This window comes from Galeopterus variegatus, unplaced genomic scaffold (genome assembly GCF_000696425.1).
Source record: "Galeopterus variegatus unplaced genomic scaffold, G_variegatus-3.0.2 Scaffold20118, whole genome shotgun sequence".
In the NCBI taxonomy this organism is placed as follows: Eukaryota; Metazoa; Chordata; class Mammalia; order Dermoptera; family Cynocephalidae; genus Galeopterus; species Galeopterus variegatus.
Window position 1 is genome coordinate 2,882 of NW_007746229.1, and position 10,864 is coordinate 13,745.

Genomic DNA, 10,864 nt, shown 5'->3' on the forward strand with positions numbered 1-10,864 from the left:
GTGCACTTGGGTTTTGGTTCTGCCTCCAGGCTTTTGTCCACTCCAGTCATCCTGCCCGTGACGGGAGCCCCAAACCTCATCCTCATTCATAGATTCATTCATTGAGTTAGAGCTGAGCAGCGAGCAGTGCTGGGCTCACTAGGGTGAACAGCAGGTTCCCTGCCCTGAGGGGCCCTGAGGCCAGGAGGCCCCAGCAGGGCAGAGGGGGCCCTGCGGTGGGGGACAGCCCCAAGAGGTCCCCTGATGTTCAGCTAGCACTGACCTCTCCCTGCGTCCTCTGAACTCCTTGTACAGATACACGTGTGGCTCCTGGGTCCTGCGGCCCAGTCCAGCACCTGGGCGCACAGGGGCCTGATTGCTAAGAAGCCTGGAGTCCCCTGGCTTGGGTTGGTGGGATGCAAGCTGGGTGTTCACAGGGGCTCCCTGGAGGAGAAGGCTGTTGAACGATGGCGGGGGGAGGGTGCAGGCAGAAGAACAGAGTCTCAGGCAGAGCTAACATGTACTGAGCCCTTGCAAGGGGCTGGCCCTTTCATATCATCCCAGGGACCCAGCACGGCTACCCTGTGAGCTGGGATTACAATCCCCACTTTACAGGTGGGAAAACTGAGTCTTGGCAGACATTTCCTGTCTGTGTCAGGAGAGCTTTGGGAGATGTTCACCCCACGTGGCTTCCTTGCCGGAAGAGCCCTTTTGAGAAGGGAAGCAGAGCTTGGAATTCCCCAGTCTCCAACATGTAAACAAACTTCCTTTCTGTGGACGCCTGGCCGGAGGGGCAATTCCAGGAACAGTCCTCATTCTCCCCTGCCTTTTTGCCTAGTACCAGCCCTAGGCCTGGCTGGAATCCCCTTTCAACCCCAGGAATCCCCCACCAAGCTGAGACAGGTGGAACTGAGCGGTTCGGATTTGCCTCCGCCAGTCCTCCCCAGATGGCTGGGAGCGCCTGAGAGCAGACTGTGGCCTGTGTTCGTTCGTTCATTCATCCATTTGTTCATCCACTCCTTCAGTACACAGTTACAGGAGGACCCCTGTCTTGTGCCACGCCCTGTCCTGGGGACACAGAGTGGCACCCATCCTCAGGTAGCTTGTAGTCAAGTCAGGGGTCAGGTGATGACAGTGCATCACTATGAGTACTGAATACTGGGACAGAGGGAAACATGCAGAGGGGCAGGTGGCGGCGAGGTCCCCTGTAGACCTTACTCCCTGTCTCGGGGGCAGGGAGGTTCCTTAGAGGAGGGGGTTGGGGACAGCAGGAGCGAAGGCTCAGAGGGGAGAGTAAGGGGCTAGACTTAGGTGTTGAGGGCCAGGGTGCTGGCTGCTTGCCTGGGGCTGTTGCTTGGATGCTGTTTTGGGGCGAGGCAGGGGTGGGATGGGAGAGGGCAGGGAGGAGGAGCAGTGAGCAGTGCCCCTGCCCCCACCCTGCACATGGAAGGAGAGCCTTGGTGGGGGTCCCTGCCTTCTTCTCACCAGGCCCCCAGGCTGAGGGTGGAGCACATGTTTTGGCCCAGGACATGGTGCCTCAGCCTTCACTCTCTTTTCTGGGGTCACTGAGGGCCCCTGGCAGGGGGCAGGAAGCTGCTCCAGAGACCCCTCAGCTGGCCTTCCCACCAGCCCCTCACCTGTCTGTCCTGCAGCACTGGCAGCAGCGACCCCTACTGCATCATGAAGGTGGACAATGAGCCCATCATCAGGTACTGCCCACCCCCAGGACTGAGGGAGGGCTGAGCCCCCTCACAGAGCCCCCCCTCTCCTCCCAAAAGATGTGAATTTTGTAGGGAGGGCTCAGAGCACCTAAGCCCCTGGGGCCCCCACTGTGCTGTGACTCGCCCACTAGGAGATGAGAAAAACCTACCTGTAACTGGTCTTGCTAATTACTGACCTTATTGCGCATCCAGGGACATGGTCAGGGGCCTCTCGCCTACCTACGTTCATCTTTACAACCCAGGAGAGATGGAGGATGATGGTGATGATGATGATGATTAGTACAATAGCGATCATTTATGGAGCTTTGTCTCTGCCAGGTCCCATACTAACCCTTTTCCAGCCCATTTAATTCTTACAATGAGCTAGATGCTATATCACCAAACCCATGTACAGATGAGGAAACTGAGGCTCAGAGAGATTCAGTAACTTGCTGAAGGTCACATACCCAGTAAGTGGCAAAGCCAGACTGGAACTCAAACCTGGCCAACCCCACAGTCTGCTCCTTCTCCCCTCCCTGCTCCCTGCTCAAACTTGGGCCCCTCTCCCTGACAGTCCCACAGTGATTGTCCCCCACGATGACTGGTCCTCTCCAGGCTGGGCATCCCCAGCCTGCACCAAGAAGGTCCCCTTCCCCTGGATGTCCCTTCCTTCATGTTCTCCATGGTCTCTGGGTAGAGTCTTTGCTGTCCTGTCCCCTTCCTCACCCAGGCCCCTGCCTCTAAGTTCATGGCCAAAGCCACTCTGCTATTCTGCCCACTGAGTGCCCATTGCTGACCACTGGCCAAGGCTGCCAGACTCCTGGTTCTTCCCCACCTGCAGGCAGGGCCCCAGAGTCTCTCCAGACCACGGACCCCCAGGGCAGTGGGCATGGTGGCTCTGATTGTTTCAGTACGGACAGAGAAACCAAGGTCACAGAGTGCAGATGGCCTGTCTAAGTAGTGGTCATGGTAAGGGTGATCCTCTGAGCCTTCGTCTGGGTCCTTGGGGGCTTCCACTTCCCCCACCCGCATGCTCTGCTGAGTCCCATGAGTTGAAGGCTCTGATCCTCGGGGGTTTGGCCAGAGCTGGGTGAAGCTGGGAGGCGAGGCTGTGGTCCCAGCTGTTCTTCTGTGTGACCTGAGGCCAGCTACTGCCAGCTGGGGTCTGTTTCCCCACATGTAAAATGGCCTGGTGGATGCAGCCCTGTGCACCATCCAGGGCAGAGAGGATGGGCAGGGAGTGAGGTTGGTGGTGACATCCAAAGGCACAGCGTGTTGTCACGGGGTGTGGGGGGAGATGTGAGGAAGGTGGGCTCCAGCCATGCAGCCCACCTTGCCTCAGCCCAGGGGTGGCCTGGCACATGTTGAGGGTCCTTTCCTGCAGGACGGCCACTGTGTGGAAGACCCTGTGCCCCTTCTGGGGTGAGGAGTATCAGGTGCGCATGCCACCCACCTTCCACGCTGTGGCCTTCTACGTCATGGACGAGGATGCCCTCAGGTGGGTGCCCCCTCTTCAGCTGGGCCCAAGCGTGGCCACCTGTCCTGCTCCCTGCCCATGGCACTGCCGGACTGCTGGCTCCTGGGCATCTCTTTGTGGCCCAGAGGGAGGGGCGGGCCCTGAGCATGCGGGATTCACGGTGCCCTCGCCACAGCACACGTGGGTATGTGCGGGGATGTAGGCCCAGGTGGGCTATGTGTGCATGGGGATGTGAGCTATGAGATGGGCACCCAGAAAGCATGAACTGGGCATGCGTGGGCACCCATGTTGGTCCCTGTGCTGAAACACATGATGATTAGTGTCCAAGGCTACAGAAGGGATCTAGCCTCACTGGGCTGTGCTGCAAGTGACTGGAGTGTCAACCTTCCTGCTCTGCAGGAGGGGCCCTGAATGTGGTGGGAGGGGGTGCTGGGTTCCCAGCAAGTAGACGCTGCAGCCCTGCCCAGCTCTGACTCCCATCTCCACCCTCCAGCCGCGACGATGTCATCGGGAAGGTCTGCCTTACAAGGGACACTCTAGCCTCTCACCCCAAGGGTAAGGTCCCTGAGAAGGAGTCCATGGCTAGCACCTGCTTCCCCTCCCCTGGCCTCTCTCCCACTCAGAGACCTTCCCTCTAGGCTCCTTCAGGTCCCCTGCTCAGGGAAAGCCATTTCTCCCCTCCCCAGAAGCCTGCACCCCCTGCCTCTGTGCCCTGGGCCCATTCATCTTCCCTAGGGCAAAGAGGGGCTGCTGATGGTGGGATCTGAGGTCTCTACGGGCAGAGGGAGGGGCCACCTTCCTAAACTCCATTGCTGAGGTGTAGGGATCCCTCTTCCCAATGCCACTATGTCCTAAGCCTGAAGGGTTGGCCTGGAGCCAGTTCAGGCTGGGGAGCACTCTGGATTATTCCTGGGATGCAGACATTGTTTGGAGGTGTCAGCCCTGTCGCAGCCTCACTGCGTGACCCTGGGCAGGTCTTGCCTTCCCTGGGCTTCTCTGAGGATTCAGACCAGGAGCTCTAGGTGCTCCAGGCTCTGCCACCTGAGACTCTGTGACCCTCTTGCCACCTCCCCGACACACACCTGCTCCTGTCTGTGAGACTGGGGCAGGCATGGGGCGGGGGGGGCGGGGAGGAGGGGAGAGGGTGCAGGTTCTGCTGACTCATGCAGCCTCTCAGTCCCTGCCAGGCCAGAGGCCTCTCCTGCCTGCAGCCCCAGCCAGCCTCTCGGGGTCTCTTGTAGCTTCCCCATCTGGGCCTCAGATCCTCCTCCCAGCAGCCCTAGGGGAGAGCCACTCTCTTCCTGTTTTAAGATGGGGGAACTGAGGACAGAGAGGGCAGTCCTATGACGAGTTAGGAATAGAGCATGGCACAATAGAGAGGGCACAGGCCTTGACATCACTGACTTAGATTCTAATCCCAGCTGTTCCAGCTGCTGCTGTTCAGCTTCTGAGCCTCAGTTTCCCACCTACCACTGGGGGTGACAGCTCCTGCCTCACGGGTGCTTGAGAAGATTCTAAGGGGATTACAGAGGGGCCACATGGTGCCGGGCGGGGCTCAGGGTGGAGGGTGTGGAGGGAAAGAGCCAGGCCTCTGGCTGAGCTGCAGCCCCATAGGTTTCAGCGGGTGGGCCCACCTGACGGAGGTCAACCCAGATGAGGAAGTGCAGGGTGAGATCCACCTGCGGCTGGAGGTGGTGCCAGGGCCCCGGGTCCGCTGGCTGCGCTGCTCTGTGCTGGAGGCCAGGTGAGATGGGGTACTGGGAGTGGGCAGTGGGGCCCATGGAACTAGAGAAACCCGCTGGGCAGAGCCTCCTCTTCCCTGACCTCTACCTCCTGTCCCAGGGCCTCCTCCCATCCAAGCCTGCTCTCAAAAGCAGGGAGGTTTTCCCGACTCGAGGATGTGTCCTCCCTGCAGGAGGTAACTTCCCTTCAGGGGCATATGCCCCTAAAGGAAGGGATGATGTTCTAATGGTGGAACTTCAGGCATCATAGAGCAGTGGGGATTGGGGATGTGGGGGACCCTGAACTGTGACCCTGCAGCCCCGATGCACCAGTGGTAAGGCTGGGCTTCCCCTGGGTTTAACCCCAATATGAACTTGACCTGATGTACGTATGCATGTGTAGGTTCTCAGTGGAGTGGGGGCTGAAGATCTGCTGGAAATCTCTAGATGGGAGGGGTGGAGGTTGTCCCTAGGAGGTACAGTGGCTTGGATGGCTCCATGGGCCTGAGTCACCTGTGACAGGACTACCGCCTGGCCCCAGGGTATTTTTAGCTGCAGGCTCCGCTCCCGTCTGGGCCTGGGTGTGAGTCATACCCATTCCATGAGAAGCGCCTTCCTTTCTGGCTCCAAACCCACCTCCCTAAAGACCCTCCCTGCCTCTGGGTGGGCGGGTGGCCCCCAGCCAGCCAGCACCTATGGAGCAAGTGGGCCCCCCACCCTGGGGTGGTTAGCCTGTGCAGGAGGAAGATTTCTTTCCTGCAAATGAGGGGTGTGGGTGGATGACGGGCAAGTCGTGCATTCTGTGGCTTCCCCAGCTTCATTATCTGCCCTGGGGCTGGGATGTGGAAGAGGCCCAGCCAGGCTGGATAGAAAAGGGCTGGACTTGGGTAGAGCCACATTCACGCCCCTGCACTCACTCACTGTTACCCACGATCCATCCCCTGCTCACCCGCGTCCTTGCCCTCAGCCCTGCCTGGCACCAGGCTGTCTGGGGCGTGGGCGTGCACATGTGTGCACACGCAATGCTGCCAAGCTCTGGGACTTAGGGGCTGCTTCTCCTGGGGGCCCACTCCCTCCCACAGAGATGGGAGACACCGAAGCATTTCTCCCTGGCTGTCCCCTCCCTCCAAGAATCTCCTGTCTCAGCCAGCCCTCTCCTCTTGAGGCTGTTGGGGACACAGTGGCCGGGCCAGTCTGGTCTCCTCTTAGCCAGCCCCAGTGGTAGGAAAGATATATGTCCAGGCCTTTCTTTGGAGTGGGGGACCCTTGTCCCCATTGTCCTTAGCAATGAGACTCTGCAATGGAATCCTGAGACAGCATCAGAAGCCCTGTTTGCTGCAGAGAAAGAAAACTTCCTCCTTATCTTTCTGGGCAGATTCTCCAGGCCAGACCTTGAAGTTGTTAGACAGTTTTGAGGGGAAAGAAAGGCAGGCACGAGAGGTATAAGACTTAAAATACGGAAAAAGAAAAGGGCAGAAAGTAGTACATACAGTAGCCAGGAGAAGGGTGGGCTTTGTTCTTCCACAAAGGCTTCTACACCAGGGTGCTGTGACCAGGTTTGGGCTTTGGAAAGATCCATCTGTGGAGAGAGGGAAGGTTGACTGATCAGGGCTATATGTCTCCCTCCCCAGGTATGGAGACATTATTGGGCAGGTCTTCTAGAACCCCCTTATCTCTCTTAGCCTCAGTGGGGTAGGCTATCTTCTCCCTTTTACTGATGAGGAAACCGAGGCCCAGAGAGGCTATCCCAGCTCTGGGCTGCCCTGGGAACAGAGGGCAGGGGCCGTGGCCTGGGCTGGTCCCCCGCTGCCCTTGTCTCCCCTGGCCCCTGGAGTGAGGTGCAACAGCTGGTCCCCTGCTGCCCAATCAGAAGGAGCTGTGGCTTCCACCTTGGGGGGTTCTTGGCCACATGGGGACCATGGGGTGATCACTGCGGGAACAGAGGCACAGGAAAGGGAGAGGCACTGTCTGCAGCCAGCCAGCTTGCCAGGGGCAAGGTGAGTCCAGGCCTTTCCAGCCTGGTGTGGTTACCTCACAGTGGTGACAGGTTGGGGGGCAGCCTCGGGTGACAAGTGGATGATCCACTGTACCCCCCACACCATCAGGGACCTAGCCCCGAAGGACCGGAATGGCGCATCTGACCCCTTTGTCCGAGTGCGCTACAAGGGCCGGACGCAGGAGACCTCGGTGAGGACGCGGTGACAGGTCAGGCTGGGACCGCAGTCTTACGGAGGAGGCCTGGAGAAGTGGGGCAGCCTTTCTGAGGGGACGTAATGGGTCCCAGCCCTTCTGGCCCCAACCCCTTTTACTCCTGGCCATGTGGGGGGTGGGAGTAGAGTGGGGAGGGGATCGGGACAGCTGGAGGGGGTTAATCCAGAAAGTCCAACAGTTCCACCCTGCTTTCCTCACCTCCAGGAAACAGGCAGGGTGGCAGGCTCAGTTCTGGGGGGGGTGCTGAGATCAGCAGTTGCTACCATTTCGTGGTGTGGCTTTGGACAAGTCCCTTCCCCACTCCAGGCCTCAATTTCCCCACCTGAGAAATGGGTGGAGGCTTGGACAGGAAGTTTTTGCCAGGGTTACTGCAGAGCCTCTGAGGAGAGGAGTTTGCAGGGAGCCCAGGGGAGGTGATCGGGGTGGCTCTGTCCTTAGCTGGGCCAGGGGAGCCCCAGGGAGTCAGTCTCACCCCCTCCTGCTCCTTTCTGGACAGATTGTGAAGAAATCATGCTACCCACGCTGGAATGAGACTTTTGAGTTTGAGCTGGGGGAGGGGGCCACAGAGGAATTGTGCGTGGAGGCCTGGGACTGGGACCTTGTCAGCAGAAATGACTTCCTGGGCAAGGTGAGTATCCCACCCTACCCCCTGCCCACACACACACACAGGCTGCACCTGCTGCCTTCAGCACCTGGTCTCCATCCCAGACATCCCACCCTTGGAAGGTACCCCTCCCCCTGAGAGAATGGTACTTGGTAAGGAAGAGACCTGAGTGTCTCAGCCCCAGCATGATGCCTCTGTCTGCCCTGCCACCAGGTAGTGTTCAATGTCCAGAGACTGGGAGCAGCCCAGCAGGAGGAAGGCTGGTTCCGGCTGCAGCCCGATCAGTCTAGGAGCCATCAGAGGGATGAGTGAGTGCCTGGGGCTTGGCAGCCCTAGGTTCCCTTCAGCCCTTGCCCACCACGCTAGATCCTCCTCACCCAGGCTGGGCCCCACCTCCTCTTCCCCATGGTCCTGCACCCAGCCCTGCCCTCTGAGCTTGGAGGCGCTACAGGTCTCCTGCTTTTTGCCTTCCGGCAGTTTCTAGAACAGGCCCTCAGACCCTTTCCCTTTAGGAGTTTCCCTGCAGACCTCAGACCAGCGTTCAAGTCCTGAGTTAGTGTCCTTGAGCTCTGACTCCCTCCCTGAGATTCTCCAGGAACAGCGTTGCCAGGTGAAAGGACACCCAGTGAAAACGGGATCTCAGATAAATGACAAATATTTTTTCAGTATAAGAATAACCATGCAATATTGGAAACATACTTGTACTAAAAATATTCCAATTTAACTGGGTATCTTGTGTTTTTGTTTGCTAAATCTAGCATCCCTGTCTAGGAAGCCCTTTGACTTGTGGGTTCCCACCCCCTTGGATGGTTCAGCTTTGCCTCCTAGCAGAAGGCTCTAGACCCTCATCCCCACCCTTGCCAGGGCAGGTGGCTGGTGCATGTCCGGCATCAAGGCATTTCTGTAGAACCAACCAAGGGCCGTCTGGACAGCTTCTCCTCAGAGTCAGGCTTGCGTGGAGTAGCAGGACCTCCGGAGCTGCCATGCTGTGCAGAGGGTGGTAGGGCCTTAGTGAATGTCAAGTCTTGGTCAGCACCCTCACTGGGAGCAATCAGGGCAAGGCAGCTTGGAAGTCAGGCCTAATGTGGTAAGTGGCTTAATCTGCTTGAGCCTCAGTTTCCCTGGCAGGTTGTTATGAGGGTTGGGATTTGCTCCCAGTGTCAAGTATACTCATGAAGGTACTACTATCTGGCAGTTTATGGACTTGAGTTCAGGGAGCCCAGCAGGCCTACATGGGTCAAACTTGGGGTCCACAGGAGCTGGGAGGTGGCAGGGAGCCAGGCCTCAAAGGCTTGGTGTTTCCATGAGTAGTGAGGCAGGAAAGGCTTTCCAAGCAGAGGACAGCACAGGCACAGCACAGGAGGTGGGGCAGTGCAGGGAGCCCACCCAGCACAGCGGAGGGCAGGAACAGAGGCTGGGAGGCTGGCCCTACAGGGGAGACCTGAGGCAATGGGAGGGGGCACGGCCTGGGGTGACCTGGGTCCCTGGTGGAGAGGTCACAGTCTGCCCGTTCCAGGGGCAACCTGGGCTCTTTGCACCTGGAGGTTCGGCTGCGGGACGAGACGGTGCTGCCCTCCGCCTGCTACCAGCCCCTGGTGCAGCTGCTGTGCCAGGAAGTGAAGCTGGGCAACCAGGTCAGGAGCCCTGGGGGAAGGTGGGAGGGTCCAGTGACAGTAGACCTGTCCTCCCTGTCCTTCTAAACCCATTCTGCAGAGCAGAAGACTGAGTTCTCAGGATGGCTTGGAGCTGGCCAGTTCCCAGGGCCCTGCCCCAGGCCATCCCTTGGGAAAGCATCCCTTTGCCCCATCATGCTCCAGGTCCCCATAGTGGATGATTATTGTATCTCCAAGCCCTGCCTCTCCCTACTACCTCCTGCAGGGCCCAGGGCAGCTGATCCCACTCATCGAGGAGACAACCAGTGCCGAGTGTCGCCAGGATGTGGCCACCAACCTGCTTAAGCTCTTCCTGGGGCAGGGGCTGGCCAAGGACTTTCTGGACCTGCTCTTCCAGCTGGAGCTGGGTCGCACCAGTGAGGCCTGGGAGGGAGCCAGTCCTAGGGCATGGTGGAGGAGGGAGTCCTCCTGTAGGAGGCTGACAGGTCAGATAGAAGGGAGGTGTGGGAAAGGGCAGAAGTGGGGCAGTGGGTTGGGAGGTGGCGATAAGGCCCTTTACTGAGGGGCCAGCTTAGAGCCCCCAGCCCCAAGGTCCTCTGTTTTCCTCCCCCAAAGCCTTGTCCCAACCCCCTACCTGCTGGAACCTCTGCTTTTAGGTGAGGCCAACACCCTGTTCCGGAGCAACTCTCTGGCCTCAAAGTCCATGGAGTCTTTTCTGAAGGTGAGTTTGTTTGCATGCCATATTGTTCTCATTTTGTAGATGACAATACTGAGGTCTAGAAAGGCCAAGAGCAGGGACTTTAAAGTGTCCTCTCTCTGCATCCAGGGCCCTTTAAGGCTAAGAATTTAATTCATTCATGGAGAAGCAATTTGTTCAACGGCCCTCCTTGTGCACCTGGGCTGATACAGCAGGCAGATGGTGCGGGGGTGGGTGGGGAGGCCAGCGGCTGGGATATATTAGGCAGCTGGAGGTGGGACACAGGACCAATGCGGCTCGCGGTGGCCCCCAGGTGGCTGGGATGCGGTATCTGCACGGTGTCCTGGGCCCCATCATTGACAGAGTGTTTGAGGAAAAGAAGTATGTGGAGCTGGACCCCAGCAAAGTGGAAGTTAAGGATGTGGGGTGAGGCCTGGGGAAACCCCTGGGGATGCAGCAGTGAGGGGGCGGAGGTGTTAGGCCCTGTCTGCAAATATGTGTTTATGGTTCTTTCTTCCCGTGTCTGTCGTTGCCCTGCCCACCTGTGTGTTGTGTCTAAGTCCGTGTCTCGGCTCTTGTGCCTCTGGGAGTCCGTGACCACGACCGTCTCTGCCACTCCGCCCGTGCCCACGCAGGTGCTCGGGGCTGCACCGCCCACAGACCGAGGCCGAGGTGCTGGAGCAGAGCGCGCAGACGCTGCGCGGCCACCTGGGGGCGCTGCTGGGCGAGCTCTGCCGCTCGGTGCGTGCATGCCCCGCTGTGGTGCGCGCCACTTTCCGCCAGCTCTTCCAGCGCGTGCGCGAGCGCTTCCCCAGTGCCCAGCACGAGGTGCGCCTTCTGCGGGCGGGCCCCGGGCGGAGGG

The 10,864-nt window shown here is 59.0% G+C and overlaps 1 protein-coding gene across 1 annotated transcript; it reads left to right on the top strand.

Annotated features, from left to right (window-relative positions):
* Positions 1-1,638: 1,638 nt before the first annotated feature.
* On the top strand, positions 1,639-10,830 carry LOC103583152 (ras GTPase-activating protein 4-like; the record flags this gene model as incomplete). The annotated part of the gene is made up of 12 exons (XM_008564551.1): positions 1,639-1,688; positions 3,064-3,177; positions 3,650-3,711; positions 4,771-4,900; positions 6,983-7,064; positions 7,585-7,716; positions 7,906-8,000; positions 9,209-9,326; positions 9,571-9,721; positions 9,962-10,026; positions 10,316-10,428; positions 10,638-10,830. Coding segments are annotated over exons 1-12 (1,284 nt in total), but the record flags the coding sequence as incomplete, so codon positions are not given.
* Positions 10,831-10,864: the final 34 nt, after the last annotated feature.